Source organism: Pelophylax lessonae, assembly GCF_965119305.1.
Source record: "Pelophylax lessonae genome assembly, chromosome: 9".
NCBI lineage: Eukaryota > Metazoa > Chordata > Amphibia > Anura > Ranidae > Pelophylax > Pelophylax lessonae.
The window spans coordinates 183,774,110-183,800,247 of NC_138776.1; the positions used below are offsets into that span (position 1 = coordinate 183,774,110).

General features: G+C 45.4%; 1 protein-coding gene across 2 annotated transcripts in view; it reads left to right on the plus strand.

The window, feature by feature from the left end:
• The window catches only part of POLR3A (RNA polymerase III subunit A), a 138,507-nt gene extending 112,731 nt beyond the window's left edge, over positions 1–25,776 (plus strand). For both annotated transcript variants that reach the window (XM_082266796.1, XM_082266797.1), the window contains 6 exons: positions 4,734–4,826; positions 4,919–5,083; positions 12,690–12,854; positions 14,782–14,913; positions 16,082–16,214; positions 25,608–25,776. In XM_082266796.1, coding sequence (XP_082122922.1) covers positions 4,734–4,826; positions 4,919–5,083; positions 12,690–12,854; positions 14,782–14,913; positions 16,082–16,214; positions 25,608–25,759 — 840 coding nt within the window. In that variant the 3' untranslated portion in view covers positions 25,760–25,776. The remainder of the gene's footprint in view (positions 1–4,733; positions 4,827–4,918; positions 5,084–12,689; positions 12,855–14,781; positions 14,914–16,081; positions 16,215–25,607) is intronic.
• The last annotated feature ends 362 nt before the right edge of the window (positions 25,777–26,138 follow it).

The window sequence follows — 26,138 nt, forward strand, 5'->3', positions numbered from 1 at the left end:
ATATTACTGTGGTAGCATAAGGTATCCTACCTGTCAGAGGTGTTCACAGGGCGATGTCTATGCATGTATAACTGCAGTCAAGATCGCATTACTCCAGCAAGGGCAGGCTGCCTTCCGACGGCCCATGGACCGCATGTGGCCCGCCAGGGTCCGGTACCGCCGGCCAGGCTGATCACCATCCAGTGTGAAGTTTGGGGGGCCGATGGACTCCCGCAGGCCGCTAGGCCGAACACAGCATCCCGCAGGCCGCTCCTAAGCCGCCGCTATCCTAACAGGCCGCCGCCATTAACTTGCAGTGCACACGAGGCCGCCATATTGGCGTAGCCTCGTGTCTCCATCATGGGGGCGGCCATGTTTGAGGTGACCAAACACCTCGTGGAGCCAGGGGGAGTCGCCGGAAGGCGTGTTAAGGGGCGGAGCCGCCTCCTTTACCCAGGAAAAAGGGCCAAAGACTTCCTGTCTGTAACAGGACAGCACTGAGCAAGCTCATGAAAACTTCTGTGCATCAGGGATGAGCCTTGGGGTCTCTCTCTCTCTCTGTGGGGTCCAAAAAGGCAGGTAACACTGAGGGGCGCTGTTGCGACTGGGGGATACAAAAAAAAAAAAAAAAAGTTTTTTACTTTGTCATTTTTTGTCGCTGGCAAATGTCTTGTATAATCATTGACCCTGCCGCATAGGTATCCCCACCTGATCCCCTCAAGGTGGCCGCAGGACCCTCCAGTACCCCACTTGTTTTTAATGCATTATCGGCAGTTTTGGAGTCTTTGGTATCCCGGGTGGAGGTGGCCTGTCAGGGACGGGGATCAAGAAGCGACCCCCGCCTACCCCTATTTTTTATCTGATACTTCAGATACAGATTCGGAGCTGGTCAATGCAGCTGCAGGTCCCTCTTATGGGGCTGTTGTCTCAGGTAATGTCTCCTCAGCAGTGAGGAGAACGTTTCTGCTTCCGCCATAGCACAAGAGTGGTGGATGCACTAGTTGTGTCCGTCCGGGAAACCTTTAGTCTTGAGGTTACACCGGCAGAGGTAGCTGAGACTGAAATTCCTTTTTGGTACTTGTTAGCCTACCAAAAGGGCGAAGGATTTTTCTTTACCCAAATGGGGTCGTTTTGAAACGAACCCCTGTTATTTCCTAACGCATGGCTAGGCGCTATCCGTTTGAGAAATCCCTCTTTAAAGGATAGACGGTACCACCTGCTGTCTTGCCACAGACTGTTAGGATAAAGAGGACCTCGTAACCAACGAGGACCTTCCCTTTCTGCTCATAAAGAGTTTGTTCGTTCCGCGAGGGCGGGCGATAAGGCGAAACCCTCCAAAGCCCCTTCAGAGGGTTTTCAAAGGGCGCTGGTCGGCTAAACAAAAAGTCCGGCTCAGCCAAGCCTGAAGAATACAGTCTGATGCGCCCCTACCCATCTCTGGGGTGGGGGGATGTCTTCACCGGTTTCCGGATCCATGGCTTGCCAGAACCCCGGACGAAGGGGTTCGCGAGATCATACGGTCAGGATACAGGATCGAGTTTCGATCACTTCCACCGGTGGGATTCTTCCCTTCTAACATTGAACGGTTTCAGGGGTTCTATTCGAACCTGTTCACAATGCCCAGGAAAGAGGGCAAGGTGCGTCCAATTTCTGGACCCTGCATCAGGGGGATTTCCTGGAGTCCATAGACATTTAGGATGCCTATCTTTATATCCCCATCATCGCAGGACATCAGCATTTTCTTCGCTTTCCCAAAGATCATCCCTGGTTCCCACCAGGAGACTGAACTATCTGGGCCTAATGTTGGATACATCCTGGGCAAGAGGGTTTCTCCTTGCGGAGAAACTCCAGAAGGTTCAGTCAACGATTCAGATGTTGCTGTACGTCAATTGGCTGGGACGGATGGTGGCCTTCTTAGAGGCAGTACCGTATACCCAGTCTCATACCCGAATTCTCCTGAAGGAGATTCTTTTCTTATGGAATCAGAATTCCGATTTCCTGGACAATCGGATCCGGTTGAGCGAGCGGACCAGGGAGCCTCCGATGCTCAACCAGGGGAAGTCATTCCTTCCGATAGTATCCAGGTTACCAATAGGGTATCGGAACTGAGAGCGATCAGATTTTGTCTGATCTACTGGACCGAGCAGCTCTAGATTCGGATCCAATCGCACAATGCCACGGTCATGACTTATGTCAAGAAAGGGGCACTTAGAGTGTCCTGGTGGCCATCGAAACGACTAGCATCTTTCGTTGGACGGAACGGTTTGTTCCGGATCTCCCCGCAGTGTTCACTCCAGGGGTGGGAAATCGGCAGGCAGATTATTTCAGCCGTCAGATTCTGGATCAAGGGGTATGGCCTCTTCATCCAGAGGTTTTTCACTAGCTGTCCCTTCATTGGGGCACCCCGGATGTGGATCTGTTGGCACCTTGGCTCAACAGGAAGGTGCGGAGGTTTGTAGCTCGCACCCGCGATCCTCTAGCGGACGCAGCAGAAACGCTGATCGCCCTGTGGGAGCAGTATCAGCTACGGCATGCCTTCCATCCTCTCAAGTTACTGCGGGAACTTCTTCGCAGGATGGAGGTGGAGGGAATTCCAGTTATTCTGGAAATTCCGGACTGACCTCGTCGAGCCTGGTACGCCGACTTGGTGAGGCTAGTCGCGGACGCTTCTTGGAGACTTCCTCTCAGGGAGGATTTGCGGTCTCAGGGACCGATCTTCCATCTTGCTTTACAATCGCTGGCTTAATGACCTGGCCATTGAGACCCAGGTACTGAAGGACAAGGGAGTGTCAGCTTCAGTTATTCCTACCTCTAGTTAAAGCAAGGAAAGCGACTTCCAGCACATGGAAGTCTTGTATTGCGTGGTGTGAATCTTTTGGATTTCCCCCACATACCTATTCGGTGACCCGAATCTTGGTCTGTCTGCAACAAGGGGTTGAGCAGAAACTGTCCTTGAGCACTATCAAGGGTCAGGTTTCAGCATTAGCAATCTGCTTTCAGAAACCTTTGGCTAATCATTCCTTGGTGCGGAATTTCAGCCAGGGGGTGCGACATCTGGCTCCGCCAGTGCGCGCACCCTTACCGCCTGGGATCTTAATTTAGTGTGGTCGGTTCTTCAGAAACTTCTCTTTGAAGATATTAGGGAGATTCCCTTGCTTACATTATCCCAGAAGGTGGCCTTCTTGGTGGCCATTACTTCTGCACGCAGGGTGTCAGAACTGGCCGCATTATCTTGATGTTCCCCATATCTGGTGGTTCATAGGGATAAGGTGGTTCTTCTTCCAAATCCATCCTTCCTTCCTAAGTGGTTTTCAGAGTTTTCATCTGAATAAAAATATTGTGTTACCTTCCACGTGTCCTAAGACTAGCCATCCTTGGGAGTTTGCATTACACTCCTTGGATGGGGTTCAGAAGGATACACTTGACTACTACGAACTTGTTTTCGTAAGACGGACTCACTTTTTGTGATCACGGATAGCCCTTGAAGGGGGTTGCCTGTGTCTGCCGCGACCATATCTAGATGGACCAGTCAGACTGTGGTACAGGCTTATTCTATTAAGGGTCGGAAACCTCCGTTCCCTGTTAAGGCGCACTCTACTCGGGCGCCTAGTGTCTCCTGGGTCTTCCGCCATCAGGCGTCAGCGATCCAGGTTTTCAAGGCGATGACTTGATCGTCGGTTCATACCTTTACAACATTTTATAAAGTTGATGTGATGGCATCGTCAGATGCCTCTTTTGGCCACAAGGTTTTGCAGGCCGCAATCTAAGGAGACTGTTGGTCTACCTCAAGGGTTTGTTGGGTGTTTCACTTAGGTCTCATCTTTTTGCTCGATGAGTCCTTGATGCTTCTGGTTGGCTCCGGTTGGGCCTTCTGGATTTTGATTTCTGTTATCCCACCCCTCATTTGTGGTACTGCTTTGGGACGTCCCGAGTTGTTGTTAATCAACGAGGACTACGTCTGTCAATGAGCGACAGAGAAAAATGGATTTTTGTAAAATCTTACCGTAAAATCCTTTTCTCTTAAGCTCATTGACAGACGTAGTACCCGCCCCTATGTTTTTGAGTTGGGTTGGGTTAAATTCTCTAAACACTGCTTTGTGACATAACTGATTTGCTGTAGCAGGAAGTGAGAGGATATACCCTCTGGGACTGCCCCTAGGGTGTGGCCAGAACGTTTTCTTTCCTGTCTAGTCCTACTCCTGTAGAGGGCAGTATAACCCGAGTTGTTATTAATCAACGAGGACTACGTCTGTCAATGAGCTTAAGAGAAAAGGATTTTACGGTAAGATTTTACAAAAATCCATTTTTTCTACCTTAGTTTAGGCCTTACACATTAACTTGGACATCATTCTTTCATCCCTCTATCTGGTTTCACTCCATCAAGAGATCTCCCTCTGTTGTTTGAACGTAGTGTGAGTTGTTGGTTTACCTTGCAGCTACTGTATCCATTCGAAAGACGGACACTTATTGCTGGTAGTTCCTGTAAGGAAGAAACGACCTGCTCCCCCATTTATTAGTGACTGATTCAAGCTTATGGTCTCAAGAAAAGATTTTTGTACTTGCCATAAAATGTATATCTTGGAGTCCATTGAGGAAGATAGGCCCCTCTGTGTCTGATTTTGTTCTTAGTACTGCATTATCACAAAATACTGGGCTGGCCCACAATTTATTTGAGCAAATGTGTCCATCATGGACTCCAATAAATAGAAATAACAAGATTTTTTTTTTTACTTAATTTTAACTAATTTTGGCAGATATCAGAGTACATGGAGGAGGTGTTTCTTCCTGATGACTGTTTCCTCCTGGTGAAGCTTTCACTGGAACGTATCCGCTTGTTGAGGCTTGAGGTAATGGAATCAAATTACTGCAATTTTTATATGTAAAAGACTACTATGCAGTTCTCTTTAAAGAAAATTATTTTTGGTTTTACGTTTTCCAGGTAAATGCTGAGACTGTAAGATACTCCATCTGTTTGTCTAAGCTCCGTGTAAAGCCTGGAGATATTGCTGTTCATGGAGAGGCTGTGTTGTGTGTCACACCAAGAGAGAATAATAAAAGTTCCATGTACTATGTCCTGCAGACACTAAAACAGGAATTGCCAAAGGTGAGTGCCCTGATGGTATTCTTATATTGTGGTGTCCGTTGTGTATAGCTGTGCAGTAACCCAGCATGAAACAACTCCTGCTGTTTGCCTCCATACATGAGGTTTTTGTAAAAAAGACCAGATACTGTAGTTTTCTCTCCTTAAGCATGGTCTCTGATCTTGTACAGAGGTGTACCTAGGGTCTCCAGCACCCTTGGCGAGGAGCTGTATCGGCGCCCCCCCCCCTTCCCCCCCAGAAAGAGAGAGCGAGCGTTTGACAGAGAGACTGAGGGGGAGGGGTTTGAGAGAGAGAGGAGGGTTTGACAGAGAGAGAGAGGAGGGTTTGACAGAGAGAGAGAGGAGGGTTTGACAGAGAGAGAGAGGAGGGTTTGACAGAGAGAGAGAGGAGGGTTTGACAGAGAGAGAGAGGAGGGTTTGACAGAGAGAGAGAGGAGGGTTTGACAGAGAGAGAGAGGAGGGTTTGACAGAGCGAGAGAGAGAGAGGAGGGTTTGACAGAGCGAGAGAGAGAGAGGAGGGTTTGACAGAGCGAGAGAGAGAGAGGAGGGTTTGACAGAGCGAGAGAGAGAGAGGAGGGTTTGACAGAGAGAGAGAGAGAGAGGAGGGTTTGACAGAGAGCGAGCGAGAGAGGAGGGTTTGACAGAGAGGGAGCGAGAGAGGAGGGTTTGACAGAGAGAGAGAGAGGAGGGTTTGACAGAGAGAGGAGGGTTTGAGAGAGAGAGAGAGAGGAGGGTTTGAGAGAGAGAGGGAGGGTTTGACAGAGAGAGGGAGAGAGAGAGGAGGGTTTGACAGAGAGAGGGAGGAGGGTTTGACAGAGAGAGCCGGGTGACAGAGATAGGCGGGTGTCAGGGAGAGAGAATGGGGGTGAGCGGGAGAGAGGGGGGGGGTGACGGGGAGAGGGGGGTGACAGGAAGAGATGAGGGGGGAGTGACAGGGAGAGAGAGGTACAATGCAGACACAGATGACCCCGCACGTTATAACCTGTCATGGGAGGGGGGAGCGACATACAGGCTGCACATTACAGAGGGTGGTGGTGGGGGGAGTATATCCAGGGAGGACACAAGTTGAGCACAGCTCCCCGGGGGGGGGGGGGGCGGGGACACAGCAGCTCTCTGTACCTGAGAAGCTCCCAGAAATCCATCTGCCACCTGGAGTGGACACAGAGCTCCGGGATTGGAGCCGCACGCTTCCTTGGGGCGTGGGCTGAGCAGGGGGCAACAATCACCGCTAACACTGACAATTTTTTTGCGCCCCCCCCCCTCGGCCTGCGCCTCTGGCAGGCGCATTTCTGGCCAGCCCCTCGGTACGCCCCTGGTCTTGTATCCACTCCCCTGTAGTTTTCTGCAGGCAGGCTATAGTGGTTGGACTTGCTGGATCCTATCCACAACCATGCTCTCTGTGCTGACTATGTACATCAGTTATAAAGTCATTGATAGATTTACATGGTAAAATTTCGGTTTGCAAAGGTATTGTTGCATGCAAAGTGGAATAATAATCTTTGTGGATATTAAATATATTTAAAGCGCAACTCCACTTTTGTTGAGAAAAAAACAAATTCCCCCTCTGAGTGATCTATGTACATAACAAGGTTTAGAGCATCCTTTGTTGCAGATTCCTGTCTTTTGTTCTCAAGAAATTCCTCTGTGTTCCTCTGCCCCTTTGGGAAAATTAATCTAATGGGAGTGGTTTCAAAATGAGCAATCAGCTGTGCGCCTGTAGAGCATTATTGAGGACATCTGCTGGGCCTGCATCCCTTTAGGCGTGTTCCTAATGGGGGTAACTCACCAAAAATGACATTTTTGTTTCAGGGGATGCTAGAAATCTGACTTGTATCTTAGTGTAGACTTCTGGAAAAATTTAGTGAGCCAATCACACAAGCAGGAAATAATGTTTCTGGGGACACACTATGTACAGAACACCTCCAGATAGCCATATTGCATTGCATTTTCGGAAAATTACAGCGGCTGCAGATTGAAAAGGAAAGGTTATTTTTAATGAAATTCAATTACAATATGACGTATTGCAATTGTATACACTGTTATTCTTTATTTCCTATTTTTTCCCCTTGAAAGTGGAGTTACCCTTTAGGTAAAAGTTTATTTGCCCATAGATCGAGATTAGGTAAAAAACTAAGAACATTGTATTTCAAAATATTACTATGCTTCAGATGTTTATAAAAAAATAAACTTTCTCTTTCGTTCACTGGCGGACACAGCTCCATATCTACTTAGACACTTGGGCTTCTACTGCTATCTCCACAGGAGTAGGACTAGGCAGAAATAATTTTGGGTATGCCCCTGGCATCTGCAGTCCTGGAATTTTTTTCCCTTTTTTAAATGGATTTTTTTCTTATTTTCTGTTACTACAAGAACTACAATCAATTTGGTTCCTGTGAGAGCTACAATCAACTGCCGGACTGGTCGACGCACTGGATATCCTACCTAGATCCTTACAGTCTTTCCAGTCTGTCCAGCGAGCACAACGCAACTATTAGGTCCGCGCGTTGGGCTGGCGGCGACATAGGCCCACTGGACGGGGGCTGGTCGGCGAGTGAAGCACCTCGCAAGGACGCATATCCCTGGTCACGATAATGGTCATGGCCAGAGTCGCAGCATACCTCTGGCCTGCAGCACCCCCATTCCAAGATGGTGTGGTGGACTGTCAAGAGTGGTTCCCGCTCGGTTCCCAGGTATGGTGAGTAGTGTCCCCTTCTGGGAAATACTGGGGTGGATGCGGGCCCTTCCTCAGGTTGGTAGGCCCCTTCTGTGCCCTTCCTTCCCTCATGGTTTCTCTCCCTCACTAGCAGGGTTCCCCTGTGCTGGTCGCTCTCACCTACCCCCCCCCCCCCCCCCCTCTTAGTCCTTAGTTCCCTCTCGGGGTGCACGAGCTGTTGTGGTGTATGGGATGTCATTGGTGATGGGCTTGAGGAAAGTGGGAGCGTGCTCGTTTCGGATGCTCCTGCGGCAAATGGCTGCACAGGGTGTCCCTGTGAGGGCCCCCCCGGTGCATTACAAAGTACCTGTAGGGTCTAGGTGCCACTGCCATTTTGTTGTGGATGGCTGTATACAGCATCGGTGGCCAAGTTTGTGGAGTTTCCCATTGAAGTCAATGTGGCTGCCATTTTCTTGTAGCCTGTGAAGCGGCGGTGGGCCTCTAGTGTCAGTGACTGCGCTTCCTCTTCCTCTCTAAACGCAGCATGGCAAGCAGCTTGGCACTCTGTATCCTGCTCTGAATAGGTGGTGTTGAGTTCCTGCGGGTATACAGCTCCTTCTTCTGCTATAGCCGCGACGCTGGTGCGCTGGGTCTTGCATTACCATAGCAGAAGCGGTGTGAGGGTTTTTTTTTTTTTCTTAATAAAAAAAATTTCCTTGCATATTAAGGGCCGCCTCCAAATTAACCATGGATTCCCTGGAGCAGGTATCACCACTTGACCCACTCTCAAAAGCTGCGGGACCCTCTAGGTCTCAGTCTGCCCTGGAGGCCCTGGCGGCGATCCTGCAGTCACTTGTGTCAAAAGTTGATATGGCCCTGCAAAAGCGGCCTGGCAAGAAGCACCTCCCCGCCTTCACCTGTATCCTCTGCCTCCTCAGAGTCTATCCTCTGCCTCCTCATAGTCTGAGGTGGATTTGGCCGCCGCCGACATGAGTCAACCCACTGGGTCTGCGTCCACGCACTCTGAGTGCTCTTATAGTGAGGATGAATCTTCTTCCACTATGGCTGTGCATGAAAAGGAGCTTGTTGAGGCACTGATTGTATTGGTCCGGGAAACTTTAAAATTGGAGGACACAGCTGCTGCTGCGCCGGTGCAATTTGGCACCCGTAGGCCATCCAAGGTGACTAAGGTGTTCCCCTTTCCTGCCTATTTTGATGAGATTGTCGTTAGTCAGTGGGGGTCCCCGAAATGCATGGTTGGAATACCAAAGCGTTTCGCTAGGATATATTTTTAAAAGACTCTCTTAAAGAAGCTGACGGTTCCACCAGTGGTGGACTCTCAGGTTTCCAGATTGAATAAGGCCACGATTCCGGTGGAGGATTCCCCGTCTTTTAAGGGATCCTGTGGACAAGAGCGCCGAGGATGTGGTCCAATATCTCTTTATCGTGGCGGGTTCAATTTAGAGGCCGGTGTTTGCTTTCACCTTGGTTTCCCAGACCCTAACAAAATGGGCTAAGCTTCTTTGCCAATATCTGGAGGTGGGGTCAACCTCCTCCTGAGCTGGCACATCATTTGATACAGGGGCTACAGTATATCTGTGATGCATCCATGGATGCGGCCCCTTTGGCTTGCAGAGTATCTGTGACTGCGGTGACCCTTTGCTGCATGATATGGTTGAAGTACTGGTCGGCTGACCAGGCTTCCAAAAAGGTGCTGACTAACCTTCCCTTTGCAGAAGATTGTTTGGTCGGTGCTTCTATGGAGGGAGATCATTAGGGGTCTTATGGGTGGTAAGAGTACTCTGCTTCTGCAGGTTGCTAAGAGCAAGGAGTCCTTTTTTTCTCGGCTCACAAGCGGGCTTTTCGTCCAGTAGGCTCGCAGGACAAGGGATCGAGATCCACCCGTACCTTCACGGGAGGCTCCAAGAAACCCTGGGTCGGTAAGTCAAAAGCGGGTTCCACTGGCCCTGCAGACAAGTCCTCCTCTGCCTGAAGGGGCGCCCTCAACCGCTTCTGGGATGGAGGGACATCTTTGTTTCTTTCCTGCACTTGTGGACCTCGCTCATTCAAGACAAATGGTTCCACAAGTTGATTCGATTCTGTTACAAGATCGAGTTTCGATCTTTGCCTCTGGCAAGGTTCTTCCTTTCCAACTTGCGCCTGTCCCCGGATTGGCTACAAGGTCTTTACGGGGCGGTGCAGAATCTGTTATCACAAGCAGTGATTGTGCCGGTTCCATAGTCAGAACGTTTTTAGGATTTTATTCAAATCTGTTTACTGTTCCAAGGAAGGAAGGCAAGTTCTGCCCGATCTTGGACCTCAAGGCTCTGAACTGCTTTGTGCGGGTTCAGAAATTTTGGATGGAGTCCATTCACACGGTAGTGGCATTCTTTCATCAAGGGGATTTTCTGGCCTCTATCGATATCAAGGACGTTTACCTTCATATCCCAATATATGTCGGGCATCAGCGTTTCCTTCGCCTTTGCCGTGGGAAAGAAGCATTATCAATTCATGTTCACAAAAGTGTTGGCCCTGATGTTGTCCTTGTACAGGCAGAAGGGGATTGCAGTACTTGGGTACTTTGACAACTTTCTTTTGCGGCCAGAGTCTTTGTCGTCTCTAGAGGTCGATCTGGATATCACTGTGCGAACTCTGCAGGAGTTCAGCTTGATGCTGAATTTTCAGAAATCGGCTCTGAGTCCGTGAACCAGACTGGTTTGGTGGCTCTGTTCCCCGACACTTCGGCAAGGGAAGTCCTTTCTCCCCCTGTATTGGACAGTGATTTCTACAGATGCCAGTCTGTCCAGGTGGGGCGGTGTCCTGGGCTCAGATTCTACTCAAGGTGTTTGGACTCGGGAGTAGTTCAGTCTACCGATAAACATCCTGGAGAATTGGGCGATCAGGCTTTGCCTGGCCCAGTGGATGGATCGTGTGCAGGGGTGCCAGGTAAGGGTTCAATCATGTGCAGGGGTGCCAGGTAAGGACTCCTTTTCCGTGTCCTGCCTTCTGGAATTTCTACAACAAGGTGTAGATCAGCGTTTGGCTCTGGGCACCATCAAGGGCCATATTTCCGCCTTAGCAATACTTTTCCAATGGCCGTTGACTGCGAATTCCTTGGTTCACACTTTCGTGCAGGGGGTTCACCATCTGGCTCCTCCTTGGGACCTCAATTTGGTACTCTCGGTACTTCACAGACCTACTCTTGAATATATTTGTGAACTTCCTCTTCTCACTCTGTCACAGAAGGTTGCCTTTTTAGTGGCTATTACTTCTGTGCGTAGGGTGTCAGAGTTGGCTGCGTTGTCCTGTCGGTCACCTTACCTGGTGGTTCACAGGGACAAGTGGTGTTGCGACCCTGTCAGGTGTTCCTTCCTAAGGTCGTCTCTGGGTTTCATTTAAATAAGGATATTGTATTGCCATCTTTGTGTCCTAAGCCGAAACATCCTAAAGAAATTGCCCTACATTCACTGGATGTGGTTCGGGCAATCAGGGTATACCCGGCTGCGACTGAGTCGATTTGAAAATCTGATCCTTTGTTTGTCCTTATGGATAGTTCTCGTAAGGGGCAGGCCGTATCTGCTGCGACCATTTCCAGATGGATCAGACAGACAGTGGTGCAGGCCTATTCTATTAAGGGTCAGGTTCCTCCTTTCCCTGTCAAGGTGCATTCTACAAGGGCGCATAGTGCCTCCTGGGCTTTCTGTCATCAGGCGTCATTGGTTCAGGTGTATAAGGCAGCTATGTGGTCGTCTGTACACACATTCACAAAGTTTTATAAGGTGGATGTACTTGCATCTTCGAATGCTGCATTCGGCCGCAAAGTTTTTCAGGCTGTGGTTGCAGAGGCAACTGCCTCTTGAGGGTGTATTTTTTCCTGGTATTGAGCTCCAGTTTTTCCTGGTTGAGCTCCTGGTTTACCTTGTTGGCTATGTTTAGCCCTTTTTGGGAATTGCGTATATTGCTTTGTTTTTCCCACCCCTCATATTGACACTGCTGTGGGACGTCCCAAGGGTCTACGAAGATATGGAGTGGTGTCCATCGGTGAATGAAAAAGAGAGCTGGATTCTGGTCTTACCGTAAAATCCTTTTCTCTGAGGTTTACTGACTCACAGCACCTGCCCCTCTGTTGAGTTGGGTTATGTATTTTTCTGACACTGCTTGTTACAATCTGTCCTAGTCCTAGAGCAGGAAGTGGAAGTATACCCCCTGGGACTGCCCCTGGGGTGTACCCAAAATTATTTCAGCCTAGTCATACTCCTGTGGAGAGAGCAGTATAAGCCCAAGGGTCTAAGAAGATATGGAGCTGTGTCCGTCAGTGAACATCAGAGAAAAGGATTTTTTGGTAAGACAAAAATCCAGTTTTTCCAGTTTTATTTTAATAAAAAAGTTATGGACAAAGAACAAAAAACATATAGTTTACATAGTTAGTATGGTTGAAAAAACGACACAAGTCCTTCTATTTCAACCATGTACAAGCTACTGCATAATATAGCTTATGTTGACCACCTTATGGTAAGGCAGGAGGTGTTCACGAATATGCAAAAAACACACAAGCGGGCGCAACGCCTGATGCATTACAACCATACAATTTATTAAATTCCAAATAACAAATGGATACTCACAAACGTAAAACATCAACAGGCTTGCAGCTTATATGTTTCAGCCTTGGTCGATAAGTCCCACCACGAAAACATTAGATGTAAGAGCTAACTCGTTTTGGGAGTTGTGCCCTCTTTTTCACCTTGGCATCACTGAAATTGTGCTTGTTATTTATGCAGCTATCAAGTACGACCCACTTTAAAATGATTTTCAGCATGATAGTTGTGCATATATGTGACTGTTACCTGAGATGTTCCAAATTAATTTTAGTTTGGTAAATTTGACAAAAAATCAATACAGTGTATTGTAAGGGAAAATAATACATTGCCTGATGTTTTAATTCTGTTACATTTGCAGGTGGTGGTGCAAGGTATTCCTGAAGTGTCACGTGCTGTCATACATATTGATGAACAGAGTGGAAAAGAAAAGTACAAACTTTTGGTTGAGGGTGATAATCTCCGTGCTGTCATGGCTACCCATGGGGTTAAGGGCTCACATACCACTTCAAACAACACCTATGAGGTAGGCTTCAAAGTTATTACATTACCCATTAAAAAGGTTATAACATTTATTTTTTTTATTAAAAAAATAAACCGGTTTAGAATTGCATTCTCTGTGCAGCAGTCCAAAACCTTCTCTACTAGGGTCCCATGCCGGCGATCTAAGCTCCTACTCTGCTGTGCCTGTCCCCATAGAAAGCCGCTTGCTTTGTGGGGGGGCAGACATACAGGCTCCCTCCTGAGCTGGGCTGTGTGTGTTCATTGATCCTGCTCTGTTCACTGTGTTTACTGGATTTGACTGACAGCAACAGTAGCCAGTGGCTACCTCTGTTCTCCATAAAGCCCCTGAGACCAGAAAGAGAGGGAGAAAAGATCGGCAGTTGGGCATAGCACTGTATCGATACAGGAGTCAGGTAAGTATTTGGGGGGGGGACACAATAGAAGGTTTTTCACATTAATCCGGATAATTCAGGTTAAAAACCTATAGACTGTAGAACTACTTAACGCTACCAGCCTACCTATATTTCATTTAAAAGCTTATTTCACAGCAACTGGGAGCTCTAAATGGTGTGTGTAGGCATTAAAAAGTGCCTTTGCCAGCTTCCTGCCTTCAAACTTTATAGGGATTTTTTTCACCAGCTTTGCTTTAGGTAACCTGAATACCCAAATCCTCTGGAGATACTTGAAGATTACTAGTCTGTGATCACACCTAAAGGATAATTTCACTTTTTGGAACATGTTACATGTTCCACCTGATTTTAGGGGGGAATATGTTCCAAGTGCTGCAGTTGCCTCTTGCTGCCCCCTCCCTGTGGCAGCAGTATGGGGAGAAGTTCCCCATAAAAGGTTCCAGTTTTTAAAAGCACACGGCCGCGTCATTAATACACAGCTTTGTGTCCGAATGAACTGCAAGTCCTCAACAGCCTTAGCGGCTGTCGGCTTGTCAATGAACTACCACAGCGCTGTGTAGTGCCGAGGTAGTTCATTGAGTATTCCTGTCACGGAGTATTGGCTTACCTGTACAGGATGTACAGTGTGCAGGAAACCTGCATGGCATCAGCAATCTGGCTCTTCCTTCCTTTTTTTTTTTTTTTTTATATCCTTTAAACACTAGTTACAATATATAAACTTTCACCGCAATGTCCGGATAGCACTTTTTGTATTCAAATAATAAATAAAAAGAGCAAATGCACTAATTTTTGCTGTTAACCAAGTGTTCAAACATAGCGTTTAAATATTTCAGCTATTTATTGTTTATATATAGCAATGTTCTCTGATCTGTGATTAATCGCAATGTGATCATTTTTATATAACCGTACAGTACATGGGCTTCTTACCTGCTATACAACTGGGTTATATGCAACTACCATCAGGTGATTGGACACTCACAGCTAGCCTCAGTTCTTTGCCAGCATCCTTAGGTATTGGATCTCTTCTCTCCTACATTGAGAGAAGCTTACATCCTTTTATGGAGTTTTTTTTTCTTCTCTGTATCTTTTCAATTGTGTTTGCTAAATCAAGACTTGACTGCATCATAGCTACTGCAGGTTTTCTGCAGCTTCTGTGTCAGTTGACTCCTTCAAAAAAGGAATAGACAGAGGGCGCACCAGCCTAGCGCAATATCTTTAAAACAATTTATTAAAATAAAATGGCATACACATTGTACTCACAAAACCATTTGGAACATGGGCAAAATTCCTCCCACTCCTATTAATGCCTGCTCCAACACTGGGGTGTGCTGGGAGTGGCAGGGGCTATGCTGGGCTGTCGTTTTAGCTTTGCTTGAGTGTCCCAGTCTCCTAAAGCCTGCAGCACAACCCAGTGAAAACCCTCTATCTTGTGTATCTTTAATGTACTACAGAAAAACGAAGTTAAAATCTACTTGTGCTAACTTTAATGTACTACACTTATTTCATAAGATGGTGTAATATTTAATATCATGTGTTTAGGTGGAAAAGACTATAGGTATAGAAGCTGCACGCTCCACCATTATAAATGAGATCCAGTATACCATGGTAAATCATGGGATGAGTATTGACAGACGTCACGTCATGCTTTTGGCTGATCTGATGACTTACAAGGTAGGTTTAAAGTGTAGAATTTTGTTTACTAAATGCTGTACACATGCAAAATTACTATTATATGCATATTTGTTCTAAAAAATGTATATCGGTGCTCTAGAATGTGACGGTTATCCCTTTTAATTTGTTTACGTCAAATAATAATAGTCTGATATTTAATCTCCATTAAAGTCAATTCCCCTTGTTTGTACCCATTGGTAAGCCTATAATAAGGCTTACCTATGGGTACTGTAAATATCTCCTAAACATGCACCGTTTAGGAGATATTTACTGTATACTGCGCCAATTACGTCATCAGTGAATGCGCTCTGAAGGAACGGCTACCCGTGCCGTTTCTATAGGGCCTGTCCTGCGACTGGCAGCTCCCACGTGCATTATTACAGTGATCAGTGATAATATTCACTGTACTAATGACACTGGCTGGGAAGGGGTTAACATCTAGGGCCATCAAGGGGATTACATATGTGCCTAACTATGTGTAATATGTGTGAAGTGTGCTGCTTTTACTCCTAGATTTCGAAAATTTTGGTACACATGAGCCGAATATCATCCTGTTCAACATAAACCAGCTATCATTTGGACTGTGTGTGCGGCAGCCTGTCTGACAGAACCTGGTTGGACGTCCAGATTCTGTCGAAGGGGCATGCCAGAAAAACCTCTGCAGATCAGCATTCTATCAGCGATCTCAGCCAATGTTATACTGGCGGGCAGGGCAGTCCCCCTGTCAGAAAACAATAGCACAGCGGGGCGATCACTGTGCTCACCTTGTATAGTTAGTACAGCAAGTTCCCTCTGAGCTGCTCAGTTTTTTTTTTTTTTGTGTTTTTTGTTTTTTTTTTCTTTCTCAGCCCGCTGGATTTATTTAAAAAAAAAAAAAAAAAAGTGTGTACTAGGCAGGATGAGAAACTTGAGAGATTATTCCCTCTGTTCAGAGCCCTGTGTGTTCCCATGCATGCACGTGCCCTAAACCCAGAAGCAGGCAGCGATGTATGGGTACATCACTTTGTGTGGGCCGCCTGTCCGCAGTGACTATTGTTGTAAAAACTGTCAATTAAGAAATGAGGCTTTTTTTTTTTTTCTCCTTTTTATGATGCAACATGGTTCTTGTGTATCCTAATTTACTATGTTTGGTTATAAGCTAATTGCGTGCATTTTTTTTTTTTTTCAGGGAGAAGTGCTTGGTATCACTCGCTTTGGCCTGGCTAAGATGAAGGAGAGCGTTTTGATGCTGGCTTCTTTTGAGAAAACGGCTGACCATTTGTTTGATGCAGCTTATTTTGGACAGAAAGACTCTGTCTGTGGTGAGTAGTGTGCTGCTGCTTTCTTAGAGGACATTTCATGATTGTTCAGCAACTGATAGTCCAGTGAATGTTGTATTTTGGTGATATGCCCTGATCAAGTCACTTCATTGTGAGTGCAATTTTTATATATTTTTTTTAAAGTGATGTAATCTACACTATAGCAGTGTGCTTTGTTTATTTTAGTTTATTTTTTTTATATGTATAAAAGACCTTTGAATGCTTGCAAGGATACTCAGAGCTTTGTCTGTAGTGAAGCACCTTACATTTTGAAGATTTGTCAACCTAAAAATTCCTCTTAAATCCCCAAGGGGCTAAGTGTGTGTAGATCTGTGACCCCTTGTACATTAAAATAACATATCTTAATCATACAGTACAAGACCTGTATTCATAGACCATGGGTTGTATCTATCAGGTGATTTTTTTTTTTTTTTTTACTGACTCTTCTGTCAAGGTATTTGAGTGCTTACTCCCTTGGGCTATTTAGCAGTTTTTCCCTTCAATGTTATCTTGGGGACTGTACTGAGACTGTATCTGAGGTCAGCCTGTAAGGTTTGCTTTGGGAGCTAGATCCTGCATTCGACGCTCACCTTGGCAGGGAGTAAAACATGTGGTTAGCTGCAGAGTACTACATAGGTCCAGGGCCCTGGTCCATTTGTATGGTTCTTAGATCCTGAAGACCTCAAGGGTATGATCAACACAAAAGGTAAAGTCATGACCCTTTGTAGGCCCACCAGGGATTTCAGATTTGTATTAAGACTGCATACACAATTTGCTTTTTATAGGCAGGGGAATTGGGAGTTCTTCACTTTTATTGTGGGGCCCCTGTCAATTTGACCTTGCCAATTTAAATTGCTTGTAAAAATGTTAGTTTCCTAATCGCATATTTCAGAACACAGAGGAGTTAATATTAGTGACTTTTTGGGTTGTGCTGCCACTCTCAGGTGAATGGCCACTGGCCAAAAAAAGGCAGGATTTTCCTCCCAAGCATAACCTCCCCCCATCTTAACCAGGCCTCCGTTTTGAAATAGCAATGAGGAACACAAGCAAGAGGGGATGGGTTCTCTGTGTCCTGTGATGTACTCCAAGAAAAGGATTTTAGAGGTAAACCAAAAGTCCTAATATCTTAATCCTACATCACAGGACACATCGGTGCTAATATTTATGACTGTTTAGGATGTCACAAAGCACTGACACGAACAAGACCAACACGCCCAAAAGCCCCAAACAGAAAAGGGGAGAAAACCACTACAAAGTCGCCCACAAGACTTTCTACCCTGGCATCCACAGAGACATAAACCTCAACCCAATAGAACTTGCTAAACGTATGAAGAAAAAAACTGCTAGCAACCTAGAAATAATTGATCAAGAAGCAGCCTGACCCTTGTAGGGACCCTCAGGCGGAACAAACAGAAGATCGGACTGTTAAAACTAAGCTGTAGACTTTAAACAGCTCCAACATCAAAGAAGTAAAGTACCTTCTCCTTAGGCCCCTTTCACACTATCTGTCCGTCGGACGGATTCAGTTTTTCTCAGCGGGGGATCGAGCTGCCGATCCCCCGCTGAGCAGCAGGAGGACAGCTGTGCCTCCGAGCTGTGTGCGGAGACACAGCTGTCAGTTCCCCATGCATCTCTATGGGGGAAATCGGATGGGAACGGACCGTCTGTCCGTTCTCATCCTATCCGAGGACTTAGATTTTGTGGGGATAACTGAGACTTGGTTTGACAGCTCTCATGACTGGATGGCGACCATTCAGGGGTATTCCCTTTATCGCAGGGATAGAGAAGGTAAAAAAGGGGGAGGGGTATGTCTGTATATGAAGAACAGTATACAGGTAAATATGAGGGATGATATTAATAATGGAGCTATGGATGAGGCAGAATCCCTATGGGTAGTGCTTCAAAGGGAAGGCACGGTGGGGAAGGTAATATTGGGCGTATGCTATAGGCCCCCCAACCAGAGGGAGGAGGGTGAGGCGGACCTCCTTTTACAGATAGGATTGGCAGCAAGGATGGGAAATGTCATTATAATGGGGGACTTTAATTATCCAGATATAGACTGGGCAGAAGGAACCGCGCACTCAGCCATGGCTAGGCAGTTCCTAAATGTTTTGCAGGACAATTTCATGGGTCAGATGGTGAATACACCGACAAGAAACAATGCGGTACTTGACCTACTGATTACCAACGATACAGACCTGATCACGGATATAGAAATACGGGACAACTTAGGAAACAGTGACCATAGGTCAATAAGTTTCAGTATTAATTACAGTAATAGGAAGCAGAGGGGTAATATAAGGACACTGAATTTCAAAAGCGCCAATTTCCCTAAACTGCGCTTGCTGCTAGAAAATATCAATTGGGATAGAACCCTGGGAACAAAGAACACGGAGGAAAAATGGGAGTGCTTCAAGAGCATACTAAACAGGGGGATTGGCCAGTGCATTCCAAAGGGAAATAAATTTAAAAGAGCAAAAATAAACCCTGGGTGGCTAAACTCCAACATAAAAATGTATATTAGTGCTAAAGAAAAGGCCTTCAAAAAATACAAGACTGAGGGGTCATTGGCAGCATTTAAGCATTACAAAGAGTGTAATAAGAAATGTAAAGATGAAATCAGGGCGGCTAAAATAGAACACGAGAGACATATAGCGGAGGAGAATAAAAAGAACCCCAAGAAGTTCTTTAAGTATATAAACAGTAAGAAAGCGAGGCCAGAACACATTGGCCCCATAAAAGATGATAAAGGAAATATGGCCACTGAGGACAGAGAAAAGGCGGAAGTGTTTAAATCATTTCTTCTCTTCAGTCTTCACAAAAGAATCGGGGGGCTACACGAACCCAGCTTGTAAGGCCGAACTAAATAATACACCTCAGGAAGTGCCGCCATGGTTAACAGAAGATAGACTTAGAGCTAAACTAGAGAAACTTAACATAAATAAATCCCCGGGACCGGATGGCTTGCACCCGAGGGTTCTTAATGAGCTCAGCCAGGTGATTGCCAGACCATTATTCTTGATCTTTAAGGATAGTTTACAGACGGGTATGGTGCCAGCTGATTGGAAAAAAGCCAACGTGGTACCAATATTTAAGAAGGGGCCGAGATATATCCCGGGTAACTATAGGCCGGTCAGCCTAACATCTGCAGTCTGCAAAATTTTGGAGGGGATGTTAAGGGACCACATACAAGACTTTAGTAATGAAGACGGTATTATAAGTAGTAATCAGCATGGATTCATGAAAAATCGTTTGTGCCAAACCAATCTATTAACCTTCTACGATGAAGTGAGCAGCCACCTAGATAAAGGTAAGCCTGTGGATGTGGTGTATCTGGACTTTGCAAAGGCCTTTGACACCGTTCCCCACAAACGATTACTGTACAAGCTAAGGAAGGTAGGTATGGATCAGAAGGTGAGTACCTGGATAGAGAACTGGCTCCAGGGGAGAGTACAGAGGGTGGTGATTAATGGGGAGTACTCGGATTGGGCGGGTGTGGAAAGTGGGGTCCCCCAGGGTTCTGTCCTGGGGCCAATCCTGTTTAATTTGTTCATAAATGATCTAGAGGAGGGGATATCGAGTACAATCTCAGTATTTGCAGATGATACTAAACTAGGCATGCCAATATCTTCTATGCAGGATGTGGAAACCTTGCAAGCAGACCTGAACAAAATAACGGGGTGGGCAACTACATGGCAGATGAGGTTTAATGTTGATAAATGTAAAGTAATGCACTTGGGGGCCAGAAACCAGAAGGCAAGCTACTTACTAGGGGGGGAACCTCTGGGTGTGTCTAGAATGGAAAAGGACTTGGGGGTACTGGTAGACAACAAGCTTGGCAGTGGCATGCAATGCCAAGCCGCCGCAAGCAAAGCCAACAGAATACTGGGATGTATAAAAAAGGGGATTCACTCCAGAAATAAAGAGATTATTCTCCCACTCTACAAGACTCTGGTCCGGCCACATCTGGAGTATGCTGTCCAGTTCTGGGCACCGGTCCTCAGGAAGGATGTGCTGGAACTGGAGAAAGTCCAGAGAAGGGCAACAAAAATAATTAGGGGAATGGAGGACATCAGCTATGAGGAAAGACTACAAGCACTGAACCTTTTCTCTCTGGACAAGAGACGATTGAGGGGGGATATGATATCAATGTACAAATACTGTACTGGTGACCCGAGCATAAGGAACAAACTATTCAGAGAAAGAAGATACAATAAGACACGTGGCCACTCACTAAAACTAGAGGAAAGGCGGTTTAACCTTAAAGTGCGTAAGAGGTTCTTCACTGTAAGAGCGGTAAGGATGTGGAATTCTCTTCCACAAGCAGTCGTATCAGCAGGGAGCATTGATAGTTTCAAAAAACTATTAGATGGACACCTTAAAGACCACAACATACAGGGGTATACAATGTACGGTTAAAAGCAAACACACACACGCATCATAGGTTGAACTGGATGGACTGTTGTCTTTTTTCAACCTCACTAACTATGTAACGGATGGAAAATAGGGTTTCCATCCGTCCTGATTTGACGGATCGGGTCGGATGTCAGCGGACATGTCTCCGCTGCCATCCGATGCCCCATAGGAATGCATGGGGGGACCGTTCAGATCCGCCAAAAAAACCAACAGGCGGAGCTGAATGGTCTGCCTGTGTGAAAAGGGGCCTTAGGAGTAAATGGATGGTAACAAAATGTCCTGATTCAGGTGGAATTAGAAACAAGCGCCTTAGGTAGGAAGGTATTTGAGACCTCAACACCACCTTTATCCTGGTTAAGAGTCGTGAAATGTTCCTTGCAGGATAGCATAGCCAACTCCAAGGCCCTGCAAGCCTGAGGTAATTGCAACCAAAAAGACAACCTTTACGTAAGGAGAAACCAAGGAATCGCTTGGAGCCTTTCAAACAAGATTTGTCTTTTTGATAAAACTCCAAGCCAAAGATTCTCAACACCAGACTGGAGGAACCCAAAATATGCCCCATGACAATCTCAGTTAGGAAACCTATGAGTCTTTTATACTGGTGTCCTGTGATGCATTCCTAGAAAAGGATTTTTCAGGTAAATCAGAAAATCCAATCTTTTTTTCTGCTCCTTAATCTGGAGGATGATGCAGTTGGCGACACACCTCCCGACCTGACCCATTTACTCCTTCTGGAAACACAAACTACATGTTGCTGCATTCCTGCTGCCTTCTGCTAGACAAAATGATCTTTTACAGTTGTGGATGCTGCAATTCCCTTCCTCAATAAACACCTTATACAGGTGCATCTCATAAAATTAGAATATCATCAAAAAGTTAATTTTATTTCGGAAAGTCAATTTAAAAAGTAAAACTCATATATTTTATATAGATGTATTACACACAGAGTGATATATGATATCTATTTCAAGCATTTATGTCTTTTAATTTTGATGATTATGGCTTGCAGCCTAGTGAAAACCCAAAATTCATTATCTCAGAAAATTGGAAGATTGCATAAGACCAATGAAAAAAGATTTTAAATGCAGAAATATTGGCTTACTAAAAAGTATGTCCATGTACAGTATAGTATGCACTCAATACTTGGTTGGGGCTCCTTTTGCATGAATTATTGCATCAATGCAGCGTGGCATGGAAGTGATCAGCCTGTGGCACTGCTGAGGAGTTACGGAAGCCCAGGTTGCTTTAATAGCAGCCCTCAGCTTATCTGCATTGTTGGGTCTGGTGTTTCTCATCTTCCTCTTGACAATACCCAACAGATTCTCTATGTTGGTTTAGGTCAGGCACGTTTACTGGCCAACCCAGCATAGTGATACCATAATCCTTAAACCAGGTTTTGATACTTTTGGCAGTGTAGGCAGATGCCAGGTCCCGCTGGAAAATGAAATCAGCATCTCCATAAAGCTGGTCAGCAGAGGAAAGCATAAAGGGCCATAGAATTTCCTGGTAGAGGACTGCGCTTTGGACTTGATAAAACACAGTTGACCAACACCAGCAGATGAAATGGCTCCCCAAATCATCACTGACTGTGGAAAATGTTGCATTTCATTTGGAAATCAAGGTACCAGAGTCTGGAGGAAGAGTGGAGAGGTACAGAATCCAAGTTGCATGAGGTCCAGTGTGACGTTTCCACAGTCAGTGATGATTTGGGGAGCCATGTCATCTGCTGGTGTTGGTCCACTGTGTTTTATCAAGTCCAAAGTCAGTGCAGCCCTCTACCAGGAAATTATAGAGGATTTCATGCTTCCCTCTGCTGACCAGTTTTACGGAGATGCTGATTTCATTTTCCAGCAGGACTTGGTATCTGCCCACACTGCCAAAAGTACCAATACCTGGTTTCATGATCATGGTATCACTGTGCTTGATTGGCCAGCAAACTCTCCTGACCTAAACCCCATAGGGAATCTGTGGGGTATTGTCAAGAGGAAGATGAGAGACACCAGACCCAACAATGCAGACAAGCTGAAGGCCGCTATCAAAGCAACCTGGGCTTCCATAACACCTCAACAGTGCCACAGGCGGCTCGCCTCAATGCCACGCCACATTGATGCAATAATTCATGCATAAGGAGCCCAGACAAAGTACTGAGTGCATACTATACTGTACATGGACATACTTTTTAGTAACCCAATATTTCTGTATTTAAAATCCTTTTTTATGTTGGTCGTATGTAATATTTTAATACTGAATTTTGGGTTTTCACTAGCTATAAGCCATAACCATTGAAATGTATCACTCTTTGAAACGCGTATATTTTTTATAGATGCATTACACTTTTTGAACTGAATTTCTGAAATAAATTAACTTTTTGATATTCTAATGTTATGAGATGCACCTGTAGTTCCTATTGAGGATATTCCCATTTAAGGTCTGTTTTGAAGCCCTCTTACAAGCTGCTGCCATGTCTTATCTCCAGACTATTGCTGAATGGACAAGACAAATATAGACCAGGAACATATCTTTGAGGACGCTTCAAAAAAGACACCACACAATTATCCTGCGCTTGAAGGTTGGCCTCAAAGAGGTTCTACTCTAGTATTCCCTTCCAGGCTGAATCGGGTTAATGCTGCCTTGCTGCCCCTACAAGACTAGGGATGTCTGGGTAACTGAAATCAACAAATAAAGCGAGGGTGCACTGGCCTAGTGCATTATCCTTCGTATAAAAAAGCTTTTTTTGTATAAGAAAGGTACTCCCAAATCAGTGCTTGATAAGGATATATCACATTGGAGTGGCTGTAGTGCCCACAGTATCGCATCATGGATAAAAATAGTTCACAAACTGGCTGATGCGTTTCGAGGTTCTGCCTCTTCAGGGCCCTGAAGAACCGATTTCTTCCTGTGCCAAAATTCCAGAAGTAATCAAGGTCATTCACTGTGTCTGTCACACAAATGCCTATCTGCACATCCCGCATATTTCTCTTACATCAATGCTTTCTGTGTTTCTGCTGTGGGGAGATGAACACTTCCAATTTGTAGCGCTACCATTTGGGTTCTTCTTTGCACCACTAGTGTTTAGAAAAGTGCTTGCCCCTGCTTCTGGCTCCTCTACAGACCCAGGACATCCATGTCACAGGGTACATGGACAATCTCCTCAAAAACTTCTCATCCACAAGTTTATCTTCTAACTTTCAAAGGACAATTCAGTCTTTCAGAAGGATAATAAACTTCCAAGAGAAATTGAAACAATTCATCAACATCCTGTAACAGGGAGCCATTAGATGAACTCTGCAACAGAAGACCCCTCTTCAGAGTGCAGGTCCTCTGTTGACATGTTCTCCAAGTTTTACCAGGTGGATATTCAGGCAGATGTGAGCTTTGGCCGCAATGTGATGGTTTGTTTTTTTTGGTTCTTAATCCTAGGTTTATGTGACCATGTCAACACTTTTTTTTTTTTTTTTTGCTGTATTACCCACCCCACAGGTTATTGTATAGGGATGTCCAATGGTCTGTGGATACATGTTCTGTACTATACGAAATAGGAATTAGGATTTACCTGCAAATCCCCTGTCTTGGAGTATAGTACAGAACACAGGACCCTCCTCCATCTCTTACATTACTCCTTTTTGCTTCCTTCAAAGCTTAAAGCGGAGTTCCGGGCACAAAAACGAACTTTTTTTTTTTTTGTGCCCATCCGCTTGGTCTCCCTCACCTGAAAAGGAATTGGATAGTGAGGCATTTTTTTTTTTCACTCACCTTGTAATTGGAGATTGAATATACTCACCTATTCTCTACTTCCTCCCTCGGTTCTGCGGCTCCGTCACTTCCTGTCTTGCGATGATTCCTGGGAGCTGAACGTCATCGCTCCCAGGAATCAATGTGACGGCACCGGCCCCGCTCGTCACTTCCGGGGCGACGCCGCATTCCCCGCTAAACAGCTTCTGGGCATGCCCAGAAGCTGTGGAGGAATGCGGCGCCGCACCGGAAGTGACGAGAGGGGCCGGTGCAGGCGCATTCTGGGACAAGAAGACGCCAAAGAGGATCGCGCTGGCTTCAGCTGCCCACAACGGAGATGGCAACGCTGGAGAAGAAGTTTTAAAAGTGAGTATTTCTTCTAAAAGGTAAGGGACAGATCAGAGGCTAGCCATTGTGGAATGTACTAGCCCTGACTGTCCCGGCGGTATGTTTGTTGAAAAATGGTTTCTGTGCCCGGAACTCCGCTTTAAGTTTGTGGGGGTTATATAGGATAGACTGTCCTATCATTTTTTTGCTAATTTCCAGTCACCTGAAGGTAGCTTGCACATAACCCCTGTTCTATAAATACATGCCATGTGTCCTGTACTGTACTCCAAAATGAAATTACAGGTAGGTCAAAATTCCTATTTTTATTGCAGGCTGTGCTGTAGCTCCAGGCTGAAGCTGATTTTATGGCATGCTACAGCACAGAACTGGGCTCCCTCTCCTTTGCTTGCATTGTGTCTGTTCAGAGCTCTACCGGTGCTGTCTGTTCATTAACAATTTTATAAGATCAATCAGCGCTTTGGGGCCGTGTGATGGTAAGCAGGTTGATGGTAAACATCCAGTGTGCCCACAGTTAGCTCACACAGACCTGCAGCACTAATTGATCTTTTTTGGCTTTTCAATGAAGAGTTTGCTCTTGTTATAAATGTTTATGACCCTGACGCCCCAGTTGTGCTGAATGGTCGGGCCTGTCTCCACCTTGCACCTGCTGCCAAAGACAAGCATCAGTCAACTCTCAAATAAATAATTCTCCATCCTCTTGCTAGCAACGTGGTTAGAAGTTTAGGGGGGGAATATCAAATGAAGGACAGATCAAAAAGGAACCATGTGCTACCTGCACTTGATCCTGTAGGGAATTTAATAAGAATTTAAGATATTACTACTTATTGGACAACTGTACTTTTCCTAGGCTGAACTTTTTACTTGACATACCAGTACTCATACTCTTGTCTCTTCTATTAGGAGTCTCCGAGTGCATAATTATGGGCATACCTATGAACATTGGAACTGGACTTTTTAAGCTTCTACATAAAGCTGACAAGAACCCTGATCCACCCAAGAGACCCTTGATCTTTGACAACAATGATTTTCACCTCCCTATCACTAGCACGTAGTTGAAAGTTATGTAAAAACACAAAACTCAAATTCCTTAAAGTGCTTTTTACTCTAACCTGTTTTTCTTTTCATGTGGGAACATAGGTATGCTCACTTAAACCTTGAGCTTTAAAATTTCTGCTTTATAAATATACTGTATGTAATGTATGCTGAAACATTGTGTAAATAGGACATAAATGAGATTTTGCTGCTGTTAAGATTGTAACATAGTTACAGACATGATGTGACATTCATGAAATATTGTGTTGCAATATAAATCAGTTTAAGGAAACTGATTAATAATGTAAATAAAATGCAATGTATGAAATTGTACATTTTAGTTATTTGGCATTGAGACTGCATTGTGAATATGTTATATGCTGGAATATTTATTTAGGG